This window comes from Limanda limanda, chromosome 1, assembly GCF_963576545.1.
Source record: "Limanda limanda chromosome 1, fLimLim1.1, whole genome shotgun sequence".
Taxonomy (NCBI): domain Eukaryota; kingdom Metazoa; phylum Chordata; class Actinopteri; order Pleuronectiformes; family Pleuronectidae; genus Limanda; species Limanda limanda.
Genome location: NC_083636.1, coordinates 5,702,769 through 5,725,042, shown reverse-complemented (window position 1 = coordinate 5,725,042; position 22,274 = coordinate 5,702,769). Strand labels below are relative to the sequence as shown.

General features: G+C 43.6%; 1 protein-coding gene across 1 annotated transcript in view; it reads left to right on the top strand.

Moving 5' to 3' along the window:
• lrrtm4l1 (leucine rich repeat transmembrane neuronal 4 like 1) overlaps nucleotides 1-21,921 on the top strand; it is a 57,634-nt gene extending 35,713 nt beyond the window's left edge. Inside the window, exon 4 of the mRNA XM_061079721.1 lies at nucleotides 21,856-21,921. Coding sequence (XP_060935704.1) covers nucleotides 21,856-21,921 — 66 coding nt within the window. The remainder of the gene's footprint in view (nucleotides 1-21,855) is intronic.
• The last annotated feature ends 353 nt before the right edge of the window (nucleotides 21,922-22,274 follow it).

The following is a 22,274-nucleotide window of genomic DNA, read 5'->3' as shown; positions in this document are numbered from 1 at the left end:
GAACTGCTGTCCAGAGATTGAAACGCAGCTTTGTGGTTCCCTCAGTAGAAAGACAAATGGTTTTTTTTGTACTGTTCATGAAAAAAAGAACAAAGCTACTGGTGTTGTTTGCTTGCTTGATATATGTGGGCTCCTTGACTGTTAACTGGGATTTATCAAGGCCATTATTTTCAGTGTTTTCGAGCCAAAGTTGGTGTAAGTTTGACTTTGATCCCTAACACGTCCCATGGTTGAAATGTGGCTTTCATGTTTGTCTCTTCAATCCTTGATCCTTTGTGTATTTACTGTCCAAGCTAATTGGTTAAAAACCCAACACTGATGTGTATTTTCCACTGAAAATAAATGAGTAAGATTTGGTCTTTGTTTCTTAAACCAATATCGAGCATTGCCTGTCACACATATTCAGTTAAGATCCCACCTTAACGAAGAAATGGTTGACAGGCCCAGCATTAGATCAGTGTTGTTCCTGCTGGGTTCGTCACACATCTGGCACCGATACCCTTTTTGTTTGGTGCACAACAAAGGTGTTGTTCTGATGTCCCCACGAATCCGAAGATATTTCTGTAGCACACGACTTCAGAGAATTGTCTCTTTAGCTACATAGCAATAATCCAAATTTCATTATGTCTAAAACAATCTCCCTGTCAGCCTCACTGACGGGTGTGTTGCAGCAGTGTGTTCAGAGGCTGTTGGTGTTCTACACTGTGGCTGATTCCAGGCGTTAAATAATTGACAAACTGGCGTGGGCCTGTCGTACACTGATGAAAGTGGCATTTCGCTGGCCGGCACAGCTGGTTCTGCCTTTCATTACGGTTCTGTGCGGCGGCGGCGGCGGTCCCCGCGGAAGAAAACGTCGGAGAACAAAAGACGACACAATGCCATCACCCCGCTGCGGCTCGGCTTTAGCGAGGTATCGGCACGGAATGGTGTCAGAGCTCAGCGGGAAAACAGTTTGATCAGTTCCCTGTCTCTTTCACTTTGGTTGTTAGAGGCTTAAAGGCTGGAAACTTAACAGCCGCCGCAAACCCACACAGGTGTCGTTATTTAGTTATTATTGGCGGAAGATGAAGACGGAGGTCTGCCGGGAGTTGGCTGAGATCACCTCCATCCCTTTCCCCGAGTGCTGCATTCACTTCACATTACGCCGAGTGCAGATGCACGGCGTTTGAATGGGAGAAACGGGAGGTGGTGCGTTGCGTTGGGGGGTTGCTGGGAATAGGTTCCTGTCGGCTACGATATCCTCGCGTGGAGAAAAGAACAACAGACGGATGAAGAAACTCGTCCCGAAATAACAGCAAAGCCCTCAGCTCAGGCTAATCCACATCCAACGCAATTAGATAAATTCTTTTGTTATTTCGTCGGGTCGGGGAACGATTCATTATTGTTAGTGCCTAAAAAAGTGGGATTTTTAAAAGAGTGCGACATTTTTAATATCACCAGAGCGCCCAATTGTAATCGTGCCTCACATGATTAAAAGTCGGGAAAATAATGAATTCAAGTCATCAATAGTGTAGTAGTGTCGTCGATCTTCAAAGACGTGTGAGGCGGCTCTGATTAGGAAGAAGAGAGCGAGTCGGTCCACAGTCTGTTTCATGTCAACACCAGCGTCCAGACGAGGATGTGGGTAATGATAGAGTCTTGTCGCTGTTCCCAACCCCCATCCACCTGACCGTACCCCCCCACACCCACCCACACCCCCACGCTCTTACTCCAGAGGGTGTGAAAGCACTTTGGTTTAGCAGAGGACGCTCAGCCCCCTGGTGGCAGCGAGCACGTGACCGTTACGCTGTGATTTCATTATTGCCGTTATCTCCGAATACAAAGCTGTCTTCTCCCCCCCCCCCCCCCCACACACAGACGGTGACAGTGACCTGATTTCATTTTTTTTTTTTTGCATTTCAGTCGACTTGAAACATGACGGAATGGTTTTGGCACAGAGGGCAGTGGAGTAGCAGCCGGGTGAGATTAGCGCCATCTTCTCTTTTTATTAAACTGAGAATCAATCTTGAATAGAGAATTGTTCTTCAAACGCTTTTTTATGTCACGAGTCCTTCAATGAATTCCCAAGGCCTTTGTGGATCCTTTATGTTCCCAGATTTTTTTTTTCTCATTAAATAACGACTTTCTAGAAGGCTGGGCACGTCTTATCACCTTTGCATTTTTTTCTTCGCATGAGCACTTGAAAACTAGAGGACGGATTATAAAAGAACTCGGTAGAAGGAAGGATGGTTTTTAAATGTTGAAACCATTTCTCTGGGAATCTTTCATGGATCTTGATCAGATATGTTTAGGGGACTGGAAGTTGAGTGGCTTAGTGATGTCATGTTCTTTTGAGGTTGCAATGTGAGCAATGGCCTTAGAATGAAAAGGGTCCGAGTGTCTTTGTATCATACTAATACATTTTCCTTATGTTTCCTGGTTAAAACACCTTTTAAGTCAAGATCACCTACATACTCAACACAAGAGGTTGCGTATTTTAGTCATAGTTCATGAAAAAAAAAACTAATTTGCCCGACACCATTTTTTAAACTAAGAACGTAATTGTGACTGCATGTTTTAAATCATAACAAGTTAAATATAAGTAAGGAATATTTCGATACTGAATAATCAAGAATAATATTTCTTTAGTTTTCTATGTCTTCTTCTAGAATCTAAAGCATGGACAGACTTAACGAATCGGCTCTGACAGCAAGATTGCGGTTTAGTTTAAAACAAAAAAGTTAAGTCTGCAAACTTCAGACGCAACTTTTTTGGTTACATATCATGAAAAAACACAATCTTTCCATTACCTTAACCAAAGTGCTTTTAGTTGGTGCATCTCTGAACTTAATCCAAGCAGATGTCTCCACCGCAGTGACGTCAGTAGAGCAGTTTAGTTTCCAGGAGACGACATCGCACTTTACTTCTGTGGCCCGTTAATGACAAAGGCTGAACTTGTAGATATGAATAAAGGAACAAAAGGGAATTTGACGAACGTGTGTTTCATGTTGTGTAATGTGTTGAGGCTTGTTATAGAGGTTACAGTCATTATTAATCAGCACGGGCCCGGGTCTGCAGCAGCTTGCACCCGGTGGCAGACATGAGGACCTGACACGCTGGAACCATGTGACCCCTAGAGGGCAGCGTGAAATTGAGAAGCTCTCGCTCTGAAGCTGCTTCTGGGACACGGAAATATCCCCATGAAGAACTCGTGGCCCCTAAACTGACGATTCAAATCTTCCACGGGTTGAATTAAGTATCAGAGACGGTCGAAATCCGAACCCTGGAAGGACAAGTAAACATACGGAAATAGGTTCATGGCCAAAAAACAAAAATCTCAAAGCCGGGCGGAGACGTCCTCTTGCGGGACACATAAAAAGACCGATTTGCCACTTCGCCCGTCTCTCTGTGGCCCTTTCCTCAAGCGCTCGCTGCATCGAGTAGATACTGTGCTGCTCCTCCCTCCCTCGCCCTTCCCCCCACTCGACAGCTTGGGAGAGAGAAGGATGTCACACAGCCAGCCACGGCGCTCACTTTGCATGTCCCCTGGCTAATTCCCCCCCTCCAGTCCCTGTTCCACTTGACAGGCATTCCTCCAAAAACCATTTAGAAGAACACTTTCATTTTCCGCTCCCTCTCCCCTTTACCTCATCAGTTTAAGGGAACCATTAAGAGCTTAAGTGCAAGCGGGCGCACGCCGCAGACACAGGGATCTTAATGAATACACTGTAGGTCTCATACTCCAGGTTCCTGTGAAGTCATCTGCTCGGCTGCTTTTCCCCTTTTTTTTCATTTCATCCTTCTCTCCCTCTCCCCCAAATTCCGCCTTCCCGCAGCTTTTTTTTTAATGTGTGCATCATGAAATCCTCCCTGGCCCTTGAATTATTGAAGTCTTCATTTCTGTGATCAAACAAGATAGGGGTTTTTAAAAAGGCTGAATTATTAAGAGGTTTTTATGGTTAATAGAATAGCTTTTTATGACTGTTTTCAAAACTCACAGGAGCGGGAGCAGGATCACGCTGTGCCTGTCAGACTTTCACTCCAACGCTATTAATGAAGCGGCGGCAAAGGGGGGGGGGGCTAATGAGGGCGAGATGAATGTTTATGACAAAACAAGGAGATCTGGAAACGTGCTTGTTTGTCAACGTATCCCGAATGCGGCTTCTCAGACGACAATGCCCTCGGTGGTGGAGTGTTTCCTCTCATCCTCTGCGACAGCCTCTCTCTCTCTCTTTCTCAGCGCTGCACTTCCATGCCCTCTTCCTCCTCCTCCTCCTCCTCCTCCTCCTCCTCCTCCTCCTCCTCCTCCTCCTCCTCCTCCTCCTCCTCCTCCTCCTCCTCCTCCTCCTCCTCCATCGCTGGGTCATCCTCAGAGGAACTCCTCCCCTGGTGGATGAGGATGCATGTAGTGAAATGTTGTAAAGCGTGGCTCTGACCCCGGGGCGCTCCTCCCTATCACACATGCAGTGATACAGTCATGCACACTCAACACAAACCCCGGTGAGTGGAGTATTATTAGCTCCCTGGTCCGGGCCTGCAGCGAACACAAACAGGGATCTTCTGTTTTACTGGAAATCACAACAAAAACAATACGAGAGAGAACAGAAGATTTCTTTTTTAAAGTGTATGCATGAGTGTGTTGTGCCTCAGACGGAAAAAGGGGGGAAACAGCTCAGTGGCACCTTATAGAAAAGATCCACCCCCTCTATTGCCCTAAATTGAATTTTATAATCTCCTACACCAGCCCCCCTCTCCCTTTTACCGCAGGCTTTGGCAGCCGCTGTATTCTTCATCCTCTGATAACAGTAGCATCAACCCACCCACCTTCACTTGTTCTGTCGCAAAACACCCCATCGTCTCATTCTGCCATCGTCTCCCGGGAACTGCAAACACACACAAAGGAGAAGGTGCAGAGACTGAGAGGGAAGAACTATCCTGACATGACTGCACAACACAGACTTAGTGTAATGAAAACGAACACGCTGGATAATAAACCTCCTTAATTCCTTCATCTTAGAGCTATGAACCTGTGGCACAGTGCAGGAACAGACGAGTCGATCAGTAGGAAAATAATCAGCAAGAATTTTGATATTTGGTCCATTTGACTCCAGGTGGTGCATATTTCAAACAGGTGCTAAAATAATGTGAAAACTGACTTTCAAAGGCAGGTATTCTGCTCATATTTAGGTTTATACTACCCACAGATATAAGGGCAGATATTGTCTATACCCTCTTATGCCACAGTATGTATATGCATATTTATAATAAGCAATATTTCTTAAGTTGCCGGTATCTTCAGACTCATGCAGTATTAAAACTGTTCCACAGTATGATCTATAGTTCATGACTTTGTAACGCCTTCATCCTTTGGCTTCTTTTTTTTGCTGAAAATATGCTTTATATTTATTTCCTCCCCTCTCGTTGTCACATTCATTTGAATTTCACGAGGCTCAGGCTGCTTCTCTGCAAATGTTTGAATTATTAAAGTGTGGTTTTCAGGAGGGAGCACAAGACATTTATGAAGATCACATATTTTTTAATAGTGCCCTATAGGCAAATCGTGATTTGCTGGAACCAGGCGGCAGCCACAGCCGCCCACGGAGGCCATCGCTGTAGAATAGATTAGCAGCGCCTGAAGCTGCTCCTCGGAGTGACCCCCCCGAGGCCCAGAAGTTTACAAGTGCTGCTATTGTTCTGAAGTATGTTTTTTTCAGTATTCAGTCTGATTATCGTCTGATTAAGTGGAAACGTTGATTCGATTAAGTTGCTTACATATGCTATTGCCACATAATTGCATCCTGTCATATTAACGATGAGGAAACATTAAGATTAAATATGCTAGTTGCCTGGTGACAGTCAGGAGGTATTATGAGTGAGGACGATTCCCGAGAAAAAGAAGAAGCAGCAACAACAGAAATAAAACTGCAATAAAAACTGTGCAGATAGGGTTGTGTCGAGCTGCAGGGAGGAAGTGTTCAGTCGGGACAGATACAGGGAGAATAACAGCCGCTGCCAAACAGGAAACTACCAGCATGCTCACAATGTCGTCGTGAGAAATGAAGTGTAGAGAACTCACCATCCAGTCCGATCTCCATGGTGAATATCACCCATCGTGTGGATGGAGCAGGTCATCAATTAATCAATTGGAACTAAGTGTCTCTGGATTCCCTGCAGTGGATTGACCTGAAGTGAAGACCTCACCCTGGTTAGTCAGTTGGTCTAATCAGATAAAAAACAATCCATGATCAATTATGAAAATAATCGTTGCAGCACTCCACTGCATCTCCACATGCTCGCGTGAAGCAATGAGCCAAAACCACGATGACCACTCGCGGATGCCGTTGATTATCCTGCCAGACGTGTATTGCACATTGAGTTGGAACAGCAGGATGTGAAGGAGCAACATTACAACCAGGCAGGAGAGGCCGTAATGTTCTGTGTGGAGTGTATCTCCAGGACCAGTCTTACTACGACACATAAAAATGTCACTGTTCAGTTGAGGTATGTGAAATGCAATTTGTTATGACACGGGTGATGCTATGAATTCATAAGCAGTCCTTGGCTTTCTTTAGTGCTTGATAACGAGACAGCTTCAGAGTCGGGCGTCAGGATAACGTTGTCTCCTCCCGTCTGCTCAGAGCTGCTGGAATCTCAGCTCACAGCTTTGCCTCTGGCTTTTGTTTTGGCTCCACATTTCCAATCAGTTAGTGCTAATTAGCACATATTAGCTTGATTATTTGGCTTTTACCTCCACCGAGGAGATTATGTTTATTAGGTTGCAGGATAGATGCTGGATACTGGATGGAGGAACAGGTCGGGGTAGGAACCATTTAATTTCGCTGCAGAACCAGGAATTATTTTCACTTTCATTGCAATATTGGATCCTTTGCTGCATTTCTGTAGATTTCTCAGATAAAAAAATCATGGATCTTGAATCAAATTCGGTGCAGATCCATTTCAAAATGTGTGTTTCTTCTGTCACCCTGACATTAGCAATGGAACACATTCTAAAAGTCATTAAAACATTGCTTTTTAGTTCATTTGTAATAATGAACAAATCGTCAAATACTGGAGCTAAATCTGATTCGACTGAGATTTCAGGCGTACAGGAAACATTTACCCTTTTTTCCTTGAACCCAACAACAACCTTTAATCGGTTCTTGTTAAAACTAATGACGCGAGAAGCCCTTCAGGACTTTACCCAACATGAACTTCACACAAAGTATATCAACTCCAGAACACCACACAGGAGCTCACCACTTAAAACAGCAAACACACACATAGATCAGCCTTCAAACGCCGGCCGGAGGTGGTGAAATGGAGATCGACTGTGGGAGGGAAGAGCTCGAGAGCTGGAGCTCGAGTGCTAAAGACCAAGCTTAACACGGTTTGACATTAAGTTGTTGATCAATGTAGAAAAGTTCTCGCACCCCATTAAACATTCGCTATTATTTCTTTGAACTTATTCAGTGGTTCAGACCGTTTTTACTTCTAGGAAACAACCGCTTCTCCAGTTTGGAGCTGTTGAATGTTATCGTCACCATAGTGTCTCTATTTCCACAACGCTGGAAAAAGGTCAGGATCATGATATCATTTGCATTCTATTTTCTGTTAAATGTCACATTACGGCGGCTATTTGCTGTGACACTGTCACTAGCACTTGCAGTGGGAGTGCTAATTGCACTATTACACCCTCTGGCAAGTGTCAACAGCCACTCCAGCAGGGAGGGGAGGGGAGGGAAATGAAAACCATGTCTCCTGCAGCCATCTGGCAGTTCTTCAGGATCAAGTCCTGTTATGTCGGAGAGCCACAGAGGATTTGAAAAACGTGTGAGTGGAGGATCTGCGAGAAGAACTTCTGACAAAGTCTAGAAAGACAAGAGAAGATGCCTCGTAGGTTCCGCTGGTGTCCAAAGACATTAAACATGGACAAGCGCATTTGTGTTACTGGCACCGCTTCAGCGTGCCAGCAGGCTACCGGCGGAAATCATAACGAATGAATTTAAAGAGCTAAACAACATTTTTTTTGTAAAAAGTTGAATTTAATTAAACATGCGCTTCCTTTTGGCCAGAAAACCAGGAACCGAGTCCCAACCAGCCCGAAGACAAAACTGTGTTTGTTGGATTTATTCGAGCGCTCAGCCGCCGGGCCGAGCTCCTTTTGGATGCTGTTACATTTCCATAGCACGTCTCCATTGTCAGAGGAAATCCACTTTTGAATAATACAACTTTAAAGGATCTTTTTTCTTTATCCTCTCGTATTCAAACCAGGAAACTAATGAGAGATCATGAACAGTTTGGCCCCGAGAGCCATAAAGACATCACAGTTGACACGTCTATTTTTGCAATTCTGGGGATAGGAAATGATGTCATCTAATAGGAAGTCAGTTCTGTGGAATAATTGATACATTCCAACCCGCCCGATTATTTTGAGAGCGATAGAAGTCTTTTGACGAGCAGCCTTTTTTATCAAAAAGGTCAAAGCCATTTCCGATTCGAGGGGGAGTTGCAAAGTGTGAGCGTAACTCGTCCCTCCTCTTTAAATAAGGACCGAATTATCGCCGAACGAGGCGCCGGTCGTGCTGAGCGATGCCGACGCCCCCTAGACAATAAAGTGGAACGATCACATCACGCGTTAAGTAGATACAGATTGATGTCTGCGAGTGGAACAGTCGTGTGAATGTGACATTACGGCCCCATTATACCAGTCGTTTTCACCAGCTCACGTTGGAGATGAAATACAGATGAGATTTAATGCACTTTAGTTTTGACTGAGCCGTATATTGCAAATGTTATCAAGGCAACGCAGTCGCTTTTTACATCTCTCTCACCGCCACTGCAGGTACAGTTAAACTTGTTATTCATGAGCACAGACGCACGGTTAAATGTAGAGTCAGGAGGTAATGTTCGTCCATTAGTCACTGGGTTGGTGGTCTGATGGTCCCACTGTCTACGTGTCCTTGAGCAAGACACTGATCGCAGTTCTCCTGATGCATGGCAGCTCTGTGTTTGTGTGAATGAGAGGAAGTCGTTAAGGGCTTTTCCCCGTTAAGGTAGATAAACACTATACAAATATTGTCCATTTATAGTGTATGAATGAGACTCAAGTGTTATCTTCATGGCTTCTCATATCACTTAGCCTGCTGGGTATTTTTTTCCAACAGTCCAGTGTCAAGGACTTGTTTTGTCCAGCTAATACTTCAAAACTAATACAATTAAAGTCGTTTTTTTTAGTCTTGTCACTAAACCTATCATGATTCACAAATTGATATGATTGACACGGATTAATTGACCAATTGCACTAAGTGTGTTACCCACTTAAAATGAGTTGTTAGCATTCTTTGTCACATTGATCATTGTCCATTTGATCAGCGACTTTTACACTGTTGATTGGACTTTTCCATTGTTGAACTCGAAGGGTGCTCGAATAAAATTCCTGGATTGGCCCATTTATCCAATATCCTCTTCCTTGAGTGATGTCCCGTCCCTTCACGGAATTTTAATGGGAATCAGATGTTTAGTTTTGTGGTGATCCTGCTGGCTGACAGACAAATGCAAACGAAAAAACAAGTGAATCCTTGTCTCCTCCTTCGAAATACAAAGTCAAAGATCTGTAATAATCTGTGAGGTTGATTAAAAGTCAAAGATCTACTCGTACGCCAAAGACTGATGTTCCACGTCTACATTATGAAACTATTGTTGTGAATTTGTTAACGCAGCTATTGTAAAATACATTGACTCCCCTCTGGTTATATTCAGAGTGTGTCGTTTTAAAGTGCAGCTCTTAAATGCCTGGGATTTTTCTGTGAAGTACTCACTTTACATCCAGCTGTAGCACTGCCATTAGGAATCCATCAGTATTCTTCACTCACCAGCCGCTCTGCATGGTCAGAATCAATTACTGAAGACACCACACACTCAGTATATGAACGACAGCAGAACAGCGTTACGGATAAAGCATGGGCCTGTTTCAAAGGCTTAATTTGAGTTGACTTATGTCTCTTTTACTCCTAATAAAATAAGATTGCACCAATATCTGTCCTAACCAAATGTGCTCAATCATCCAAAAAGGTTTCTATCATGATTATTACAATGTGCAGGAGTCTATTTTAATTTACATCTGTCTCTGTTGTTGATGCCAACGTCCCCCCCCTGTTCTGCACCCGGGGGCCAAAATCCTGTCCGCTGGAAATAACGTAATAATAAAAGTGTTTACAACAATTCTATCACACTTAATCATATCACAATGCATTGTAATGCGTGGAGACAGGCCCCCGGAATTGAGTTTCTGACTCAGGTACAGATTTTGATTCATGCGCAGATGTTTTTCCAAGTCGATGTCGGTGGTAACGATTCCGTCACGGTGATATTTTCACTGGAAGCTAATATTTAGTTTTGTCTGAGTCGCTGCTGCGAGGTTTTATACAATATTACATGATTTCACACACCAGACTCTGTTCCCTTGTGTGGCTCCGGTAATGAGTTATTCATGCTTATAAAATGTTGATTAATTGAACTGTCTCAGGCCACAGAAATAATACACATGAGCTCTAATTTCGGACGACTTTTCCTTCCCTCTATTAGTTATTATTGGGTTATTTCCTGCAGGAAGTCATTACAGTCTGTCAAACGCTTTGCCATTGAATTTCTCTGGTGAGGATATAAGTCAATAGAAGAAAATTAAGAGGAAAAAGCTGGCTTCAGCTGTGTGGAAGAAACAAAAGGTGCTTTTAATTCTCTTACTTTCACATGAGCCATTATTCCCAAATAAAAAGCCAGATGTCCTTGAAGAGAAACAAAAAGCTTGTTTTTATTCAAATTAAAACACAGTCGTAGAAATGTTGTGTTAGTTTGGGAGAGACGTGTTGAGGTGATGTCCAGAGCTGAGATAAGAGGAAGCAGACAGGACCAGAGCAGAAACCCAGTGCAATCCACTTCCAGCAGAGCCCTGAGAGATACATCATATATGATGACAATTGTTATGCAAAAGAAAATGTAAAGTTGTCAACTGCAGAGATGTTATTGTTGTGTTATTAGCGAACGAGCTGCCCCTGCACAGTGTGAAGCCATTGAAGTACCGGATTGTGATTTCATTCTTCGAACGAGCAATATACAGATATTTCATTGCAGTTATTTCACAGAGAATTATATCTCCAGAAAAGTTATTCAATCAATTTTGGTATTTAAAGATTTAAATGTTTGTCAAAAGAAATGTTTGTCTCCAGCGATTTATCTTAAGACAGAGCTAATAGACTATGGTAAAATTAAGAATCAACAATTAGAACTAGAAAGGGACTGAGAGTGGATATCCACTGTTCCATGAATATCAGTCCTCTCAACATGATCTTCATCATTAGAAACCATTAATTATTTACTCAGAAATCTATGTCAAGAGTTGAAAAACACTCACAATCTTAAAGAAAATGAATATAAAATTTCTGGATCTGAAATCCCTGATCCGGATCCACATCCTTTTTTATTAAGTTTCATGTTAATCTCTCCTGTAATTTTTTGCGAAATCTTGCTAAATATGAGACAAAGAAAAGCTGGCAAAATATAACATGATTATAAAGGAAAGAATATATGTTTAATGGAACTACAGTCGCCATCAGTAGAATGCCAAACTTCCACCAAGGCCAAACAATCCCACTGGAGTCTGTCTTGCTCTTAAACCTGCACAGAGCTGCACAAACCGCCAGATCTCAGCACGTCTCACTTGAAGTCATGATTTCCTGAGAAAGTGAAACGAAATAAATGGCGCAATTCAGTTAAGTCCTTTTGACATAATCTTGCTAGTAGACAGACAAACTATGAAGCAGAGGAGGTCAAATTAAGCACAAGGAGAGGCGATGTATTCACAGAGGACAGAGAGCCAGACGAGGCCGAGGCTTGTTCGCCGTCCCGCTGGTTCAGAGGAAGGGAAAAGCTTTGTGAGTCTCTCTGTGTCGAACTTGCGGCTGCAGAGTTGTTTACCTGAGCTCAGAGGCTGGAGGAGTCTACAGCCAAACCTGGAGAGGCTCATTCAACCAGCTCTGGTTCTGCAGCCTCGCAGTGTGTAGTGTCGAGCCCGGTCCCTTCTGGACCAGACAGCGTGTTCGTTGATTCGAGGTTCAAGTGGGAAAGGTTAATAATTTAGACAAGATCAGTGTTCAAAAGTTTCACAGTAATACGTTTATTGTATAAGAACAATACTTACAGAGAGTCTCTGGAGTTCTCCTGGACACGTCACCAGGTCACTGGATCATGTCGAGAAGAAGCTCCCACTTTCCCAAGTCCACAGTATTTGTAAAAGACACAGAGTGCAACACAGAGGCGGTTCTTTTCTTGAGGGCATTCAGCAATTGGCCAGATGTGTACTGTCTCTCAAAGTGCAGTTTTTTGCAAGCATATCTCTGTGAGAGAAGGTCCGGTCCACCAGGTGTCTCCCACCACATGCCCTTATTAAAAAAGGGAGTTTTTCGCAGTGGAGAGACCCAGGAGATTAGACTTTAGAGGAGGATTTAATATCTTTTTCTCATAATAACTTGGAAAATGGTAAATGGAAAATCTCAAGATGGATTTCCTTCTCACGCATCCCCAAGCTGCACTTTGCGGTCAGATTGACCCTCAGATGGTTGCACTCTGTGTTTGACCCTGTACCTGAGTCCAGAAATTATATATCACTCCTGGATAAAATAAACAGTTGTAATATTGTTAATTCTATAGATTACACAGCTAATATTGATTCACAGGATATAATGTAGGTAAAATATAGTCAAATATATTCATACGATAGAGAACAAAACATAGATTTCTCAACAGTAGCTCGTGGAGAGGTGAGAGCGTAGATCACATGGTTCGCCGGCCTTTGCAGGAGTCTATGGTACTGAGCCCCCCCCATGCTTTCCACATAACCAGCGTAGGCTCTAGGGAAGGAAAATTGTTGTTTATTTCAAAACTGGTGGGTCACAGTGGGTGAGGGAAATGTCACCGCTTATTGCTGGTGAGTCACACATGTTGAATTGTTGCCTGTCCGCCTCCATTGTGTGTCTGTCCTCCTCCATTGTATATTCGCTCAAACCATAATAACGGCACATCATCATCCTCATAGCAACACGCAGGTTAATCCGCCTGAAAGTCTGACTCACGCGTGTAAAAGAGGGCAGGTGCAAATCAACATGTCACAGTCAGGGGGCAGGTGCTACAACGAAAGCACAACAGCGAAAGTGAGTGAAACGACAATGAAACGATGACAAGATACTTCCTTGGTTGGTGAAGTGAGCTGTCGTTGGTGAAAACCTGGACGGATCAGATGCCGTTTCAAATGAGATGTTTGTCTTTTGTCTCCAAGCACCTGAACCTGTTTCATACCTGTCGTTAGTCCCGTCTGTTGTGGTTGTGTTTTTCCGTTGTGTAGCTTCTGCATTCCAGCTTTTTGTCAGTGTGTTTGTGTTGACACAGCTGTTCAGGGTTCAGTGTCTTCCCCAAGGACACTTCGGCATGTGCAGCAGAGGAGCCGAGGGATTCAGCCACCGGCCTTCATCGTTTGTGGACGACCCGCTGCGCCTCCTGAGCCACAGCATTCATTATGGTGAATGTGTTTCAAAATAAACCATAGTCAACGTAATGATGGAGCTGCACCTGATTGCTAGTTATTAGTTAATCAGAGCTTTGGAATCTGCACAGGTGTCCTGCAGCTGTAGGGAAGAGTGTGGGCAGAACCGCTGAGGCCGACATGTCTTCACCTGCACAGATAACAGAGAGATGGAGAGAAAAGACGTGGAGAAAGAGGGAGGGAGGTGGGAAACGGAGAGAGGGACAGTTCTGTGATGCTTATCTCCGTTGAAAAGATCCTTTTAATATCCTGTCGTACGTGAGGCTCTTCTGTTCTCTTCCATCTCAAGTGAATTCCAGCTCTCGGAGGCGATAATCACTGAACCTGTGTGACGGTGAAAAACCCTCTTTTAGATTTGGTGAAAGACTTAAAAAAAAAAAAAAAAACTGTTATCCAGGCACAGCCATATCCTCGTCAAGCTGATGTCAGCCCACTTGTGTTTTAGCTAAGCTACATGTTGCCTAGCAACGCAGCAGTAGAAAAATCAGCGGCATAGAAAAAGTCTTTATTATTTTTGATGATGTTTTAAACCACAGGGGCTGAGATTACTGCTCCACCCAAGAAGCACTCCGTCAGGAAGAGGTATTAATTCAGTGCCGTGGTGGTTTGTGTGTTGCTCGGTGTGAGGACACGGGTAATGGACGACGCCGTGGTCACGCCCTCCGGGACGCGAGCAGAATACCTCCTCGGAAATTACCCCTCAGACGCTACATGCGTCCTAACAAGGGCAAGAACCTATTGATTGCTTTGTTTTATGTACGTTTCCCTTTGTTCCACACATGTAAAAAAGATTTTTTAATGTGAGCACACATGATGAATATATGCGGTCGGTGGGGGCGGCGGCGGGTGGGGAGGGGCTGCTGCTGTTCCTGATGTGGTCATCCATCACCTGCATAAATCACAATCATCATAAATCACAACCCTGGAGATCAGATAAACATGCATGTGCACGCACTTACATAAACATGTGAGACATTTCATCAGGGACCTTCTCCGTCTGCTCGCTGCTGCTGCGACTCCAGCGCGTGAGATTTCCTCCGGGAGGCGTTCAGCTCCACCTCCACACCGAGGGTTTGCATCTCCTGCTTAATGCACACACACACAGAACCGCCCGCTGGTTAACTTCAGATGATGCTGTTCTTTCAGAGCGGTTCTCTCTCTCCTCCGGCCCACTTAATGCGTGAGCCTGTAAAGATTCTCCTGTAATGAGATACATTTGGAGATGTAAGAGGCGAGGATAGTGTTCTAAATATGTTAAACATATTTAGGCTTTTCTCAATCACTGACATCTTCATGCTATGAAATACAAATAAAGGTTATTTCCAGAGGAACAAAAATGCTGCCTCTTCTAAAAGAGAAATTTAAGACTTTTTTTTAGGTTTACTTTCCTCAAATGTATTATTCAGGTTTTTAAAGGTTGTGCAAAGTTAAAAAATCTCTGGTCAAATATGTTTCACACAAAAGTAGATTAAAATGAACCCTGACTATTAGCAGGTTAAACTCAATGGGGGATGATGCTGCTGTAGTTCTTCTTCTAGTTGCATTGAAATTAATTGTTTACACTCATACGTGTTTGTAAAGATTTCTTGTATCTGTGTCTCGTGCAGATTTCACTGATACAGTTTTGCTTACTGGATATTTCCCATTCTTGATATCCTACAAATTCCTAAACGCCCTCTCAAAGCACGGCTGGAGGCAGAATATTGCACTTGCTTTATATATTCATACTTTCACACTCTCAGCACTAATATTAATGTGTCTATACAGTAAATGTAAATGTTTAAAAAGAGACGGGGACGCAATTCACAAGCAGAACAATATTAAATCCAACAGATGGGCTGGTGGAGCTACAAGTCCCATAATTAATTTTCCCTGATACATACATGGCTTCATTAATATGCTGCACTAATAGCCGGGCACAGCTGCTTTGACCTTGCTGAAAACAGAATTAGACGTGTTTGATGAATGACTTTTTGTCAGACCATTAGTGAAGGGAGTCCATTGCTTTGCCTTTTGTATTCCCACTGAACTGTGTCGTGTTCTCAGCGAGCCGCTCCCTCGTTACCTCAAACCAACTCCTGCAGATATCCGTCCACGTCTTTTTCCCTCACTTTGATTTCCGCTCTTTCGCCGGCAACTGAGACATCAAACAATAGTGAATCAATACGTAGATTCGTTTTTTTTTCCTTCTTCAAGCGAGAAATGTCACTTGGTCACGATCAAACCCGGGGACCGAGTGTGTGTGTGTGTTTGTGTGTCAGCGAGAGCTTTGGAGAAAGACTAAGTATCTGTGCTGCAGAGATCAAGAGCTTATTCAGGCATCAGCTCCCCGGGAAGACTTTACCTCCGATAATTGTTGTTTCCCTTTAAACAGGAATAAGCCTGGCGTTAATCTGTCCTTTTGTCTGTATCCTAAATGGAGATTAGAGCGGAGCCGTGTCTGTCATGATCTCAACTGACTTGTACATCTTAAATGGGCACGCAAACACAAACACACACGTTTGAACATGGCTGAAATGAGAGCAGCTGTGCTCACACACACACACACACCTCGATGTCATCGCCAAAGTCGTCTCGTTAACTTGACTTCTCACAAAGAATCCTCTCCACACGTTCAGTGGATCCAGCCTCTGTGTTCCCGGGTCTTTGGGGGACGAAGGGGGAACATGGTGACTTCACACAGAGGGGGTGTGGAGGTGGAACAAGGTAATTGGAGCCGTGAGTGGAGTCGGAGGCTTGAGATCACTTTCTGTGAGCGGCTGGCATATGTCCGTGATGCTTCCAGCTGTCCCGGCTCTGAGCAAACTAATGATCTTATGTCTGCATCCTGCTAATTAGTGTCCTAATTAAAAACACATAAAGGCGTTCGGGGGGGTAGGATGTCGCTCTGGACATGGAACCTGTGTTCTTGAGAACACCAGAGTTCATCACAGGAGGGTAATTCCTTTGTAAAAGGACAGCACATGATGTTTGCCTTTCAATTAAGTTTTTTTTATCGTTTTTTAGCTGATATGTTATGATATCTAGGAGGGAATTGCTCATCTGCATGTATTTGTTTGTCTGCTGTTTAGCTGGATTAAGCGAAATCTACCACGAAACTTGGTGGGATGGGATGTGGGTCAGAGAAGAACCAGTTAGATTTTGCATCAGGGGGAAAATTCAGGAATATTTTGTTATCTTTCTCTAACATTTTCCTTTATTTCTCAGAAAATAACCCATGGATCTTGATGAACACATTGTTTAACAGAGAGATATTTATGAGTTTGTTCCATGTGTGATGTCATTTTAAAGTAAGAAACTGGATCTAGTGAATTTAAAGGTGGTTTCATGAGGAGACTGTTGGGGCCTTGGCGGAGGTTTGCGCTCTTTAATGCCTTTTCTACTGATACAACCACTCAGGAATATTCACAATGTATAAATAAAACTGCCATATCACAGGCCAAGTTTTGCAAAAACCTGCAGACCCAACCGGTTTCCATCCACTTATTTTAATGTGTAAATTAAAAAAAAATACTCACATTATTGCAAAATATGTTTTTTGAAATGAAAACAGACCTGGTGGATAAATCGTGAAGCAGGTGAAACGATCTCGACTCAAACATCAGCCGACGCTTGCGTTACGATCGGCGGGGGGGGGAAGAAAGCGGCGACAAACGAGAGCATCGTATTTGTGTGTGTGAGGCGATGAGGAGAGTGTAACATTACTCAAATTAATGCAGCGCATAAATCAAACGTAAACGCCATATATCCATCATATATTTCCACCGTCTGAGGTTTGAACGACTCTTTCAATTACATTATCTTTATGCTCTCTTCTTCCTCGGCGGTTTAATGGCGTTTCCCTGTAGAATTATTGCCCCCAGCTGTTTATCTTGATGCCCTCCACCTCCAATATTTGCATTAAAAGTAGTAGATCAAAGTGCACGTTGGCTTGTATTTTCTTTTTTTATTGAATTTCTGGTTCAAATTTACGCAACATCTGGATCGAGACCCGTGGGACCTTTTGTTTGTTTTCAATTTATTATCAACATCATATTTTATTCCTTATTTAACCAAGCAGGTTCCATTAGGAGACAATATCTGTTCTGCAGGAGAGGCCTGGTCGAGATGAAGCTATGAAATTACATTTTTATATAAATACAAGCAGGGACAAATAAAAAAAGATACACAGATATACATGGGGGAAACAATGGTAATTTAAAAATAAATATAAACAATATTATATTGCCCTTCGCTATAGCAGCTTTCAAAAACAAACATATCATAAAGTCTTTATTTGGACTTTGTTCAGTTTTCATGCAGCAGTAAAAACACTGGAGGCTGCAGAAGGTTTTTACTTTGTTTTTACAAAATGGACGAATAGGATCTGCAGCATAAGAAACAAATCTCTATTCACATTAACCTTATATGGTTTTGCTTATGGAATATAGTCAATGCTGGGTTATGGGAGTGCTGAGCAGTAATATTCTCCAGAGCTGTGTATAGGCTGACGAGGGCCGTGCATGTACTTTGATTAAATCCTTGTAACCTTCATAAAGTACATAGTAAACTTCCAAGAGTTTACTTTGTTTTTTCAGTAATTTGTCACCACTACAGGGGACAAGTTCCCCAGAGGATTTCACTCCTTGAGCGTCTGCTGCTGTGACAGTGGAGACTACATGAGCCAAGTCCTCTCCGAGTATCAAGCATAACGCTGTCCAGCTGCCAGCGTCTCATAACTTCTTCCTCCGATCGCTCAGAGCTTCCTTTGCATAGAAATGTCATATTTGCGATAACATTCTCGAGGGTATGTGAGGTGACAAGATTTAAAATGGACAGTGAGTGTTTGTCCTTTAGGTAAAACTAAAAAAATCCAGCTCCGCGCTCCAAACTTTGAGATCACACTGCAATTTTCACGATGTGTCCTGACAGCCGGCTTGTCACTGGACATCGCATTAGCCCTGGCATTTGGTATTCCTGGTGTTTGCTTGTGAGACAGTGACAGGGCTTCTCTGTGATCCTGAGTGGTATTAATAACCAAAAAGCTTCACCTCTACCTCACACTGCCAACTTGAATTAGTGGTGAGGAAGAACCCCGGACCACAATGTTCTCCAAGTTTACCCTGGGCTTTTGCCAGAGAGAAGAAACTCCCACTTTTTGGCCGAAGCAGAGGAAGCTGCCTCAGCCTTCGTTTTAGAGACAAACCGCTTTTGTGCTGCTTTCCTGGAAATGTCAGCAGGATCTTCAGATGTTGCCAGAGGCAGGTGGAGGAGGACAACTTATTCCTCAAATACAGGTTGTGATGTTGTGGAAAGGCCACAAATGTTGCCCTAGAAAATAACCTTTTAAAAAGCAGCAGCAGCAGATCATTTGAGTTCCAGCTCTAACACATCGAAGAAGTCAAACTACAAAACCTCCTCTCGGTGTTTCTCGTACCCGTGAAGGAAGCGAGCGGTGGGTCTTGAATCCCCGGGGGGGCAGAAGAGATGAGGTTTGGTGGAGTGTGTTGAAATAAAACATCCTTAACTCTCCAGTGCACTCGTGCAAAGTGTTGTCGAAAAACTCAGTCTCCAGTTTATGGCTAAGAGCCATCGAACGGCTAATGAGTGTTTGCAAAGTAACCGTTTGAAAAGGTGCGAGCACTAGAGTGAATTACAATACTCCTCATTTGGCCCGACCCCTTGAAGACAATCAGGTTTGAGAGGCATAATGAGTTTTGGCAAACAACAGCTCAGATATATGTGAAGTTGTGCGTCATTAGAGCCACAAAACGAAAGGAAAACCAGACACGACAACAAATAAAAAGCTAACATTTGGTTCCTCTTGTGCAAATTGTGAGATTTTACCATCGAATTGCTCGTAATGAGCCTCACGATAGTCAGAATTTAGATGCTGGGGAACAGACTTTTAAATTCTGGGACACATTTGCTCGCTGGACTCATTCATGTCCAACGTGGCTGAGAGTAAAAGCAATTAACCCATATATACGTCTATATATGTGAATACAGTACCAGAAATATACAGAGATATTCCAAGTTGTCATGTTTGGTGTAATAACAGGTTTCTTTATTATTATTCCAGATAAACAACCCTGTCAATGGCAGCACATGCACCACTTTACTGGTTTTCAATGGGGCAACATTGAGTATGGCTATCAATTACTGTGCCATTACACAGCATGTGGTGTCGGATGTGAGTTGTAATGGTGTGAATTATGGTTAAGTGATCTCAATGACACCAGCTGCCTCGTCTGTCAACTGGGCAGATCAACTGGGAAGCCGAAGTTAATGCACTGGCCGGCGCACATCAGTCAACGTCCCCTCAATCGTATCTAAGACTTTCAGGCTCAGTCTCTCGGGTTGTCAGTCGTCCTAGTTTGTGGTTTCAGTGTCTCTGACTTGTATTTTGCCTTATACGAAGTTTCAAAGCTTCAGTTTGTTAGCGGTTGATTCAGGATTCACCTTCTGACCTCTCGGCTTCAGACCCAGACGGTCCGGTTCACGCATCAGGGTGGAGTGATACGGTTTAGGTTGATCGGTTGGTGAAGGCATCGTGACCTTGAGAAGCTCGGGTCAGTGTTCGCACAATGAATGGAAGTCAATGCAGTGTCCTAACAAGGATAGCTGCAGACTCATGTATGTGTGTGTATGTGTGTGTTTGCCTGGGGATGCCTGCGTCCCTCAGCGTTTGTGTTGCTTTCATCGGAGTTGACATTAATGTGCGAGTGTGCACGCAGCACAGCCGGGGCATTTGCTGCGAGTCGTTTCCCTGCCTGTGCCCCTGCACCGCTGAAAGTGTCCGAGGCCCGACAACACACGCAGCTGTCTGCTCTTCACTCACACTCCACCTGAGAGGTAGATAAAGAGTGGAGTGAAGACTTGTCAGCTTGTTTGATAAGGTTTGAATCAAAGTCCTGCTCAGGGCGCAGAGATCTGCTTTCACGCCGACAACAAGCTCAGCCTGAGCAGCAGGGAAAAAAAGAGTTGAGCCGGGATAATTTCTGGGCGGATTCTGAAAGCTTTGAGAATTGCTGAGCTCGGCAAGACTCGCAGCATTTGTGTTATTAAGGTTTTTACCTGTAGCCAAGTCCCAAATAGGCTCTTTCTTAAAGGTTAAGTCATAAAGTAGAGAGTTTCCAAGCACAAACGCTGAGAGGCAATCTGGGATATACTCAGTGTGGAGATCACTTCTTAAATGGGAGCAGAATGTCAGAGTCTCTTATTAATTTGAAACAACATTTCCACGACGCCGGGGTGACCTGTGCCAGAGCGCTGACATTTAAAGGTCCCGAATTATTCACTTGTCATGATTTCTAATTTGGAATTTCTAGTGATGCAAATGTGTGAAGTGCAGATAGATCATTTCCACTGAATGTGTTTCTTACTGCGTGAAGAGGTGTTACTACACATTACATCAGCAGTAAATCCAAGAAATAAGAGCGTGTCCAGGTATTTTAGTTTGGCGTTATTGAAAAAGTATTGAGTAAAATATCATTATGTTTTTAAATTGCCGCCTAGGCAGTACATGACGGAAATGTTGCCTTTATTATTTGCGTCTGCATCCTCCAGATAAAAAAATGCAAGATATACTTTCATCCGTTCCCTAGAGAGGAAATTCAGTTGGACTCAGCAGTGCAGCGGCAAATGTTGAAATATAATAAGAATCTGGAATAAATCAGATTTAAAAATAACCATAACTCTATTCACTGCAATATAATCCTGTATTTGCATCATAGGGTCCACGTGCGGTTCATCAACATGTCTCTGATTTGAGTGAAGAAAAGACGTTTTACATCAAATATCTGATGATGAGGCAACACAGGGAAATATATTCCTCTTCATAAATCCATGTAGAAACTGTACAATTGTACATATATGTATGTATAACTGGATCAGCGCTCGACTGGAGGATAATTGAAATGTCAAATCCAGCGAACAATAGCTGACACGACGAGACGGAGTTAGACGGGTTCATTTGAACTTTTTCTTTATTTGATTATTTCGGCTTTAATTAACTTTTTCCCAATGAAAGCTTGTGTGAATCCGGCGCCCGACACGGGGGAAGCCGGTCCACCTAAAGCCTTTCTGAGCTATCTCAGCACTTGATGTTTCATCATCTGCTTAATTGCTCACCCTAATTTGCTTGGCTGGCAGCGCCGCAGCCCCATTGTGCTGTTATCAAATCACCGGGCACTGTAATTAACTTTACATTGTACCCACCACCTCTCGTAGCAGCGACACACCAGCTGTTAAAAGGTTTTTTCTAACTTTGCCCGTCTGTGTTTGTCTTCTCCTCCCGGCAGAACGAGTACACGTGTCCGCGCCCGCTGCCCGGCGCCTGGCTGGGAGACGTGCCCGGCATCCGCTAGCTCCCGGCCGAGCAGGGGGACACGGGAGGGGCCACGTGAGACCACAGCAAGGATCCTACTCCCAATTGTCCACATCCGAGAATACGTTCAAGAACGCTCCTTCACGCTAGAGGAGGACGGCGAAGAGGAGATAGTGTTTTTCTTTTTGTCAAGATTTTATAACGTCCTTCGTCTGGCCTGTGGTCGTCGATCACCGGCTGTGTTGCAGGTCGCCGTGTTCCCGCCACACTGAAGGACACGTGTGGGAACACAGGCCTGCTAGTGAACAACAGAGCTTTGGGAGAACACTCATGAGCACTAATGGATGAGCAACATGGAAACTGTAGAGGTTATTGTCTCCATGAGGACTGAAA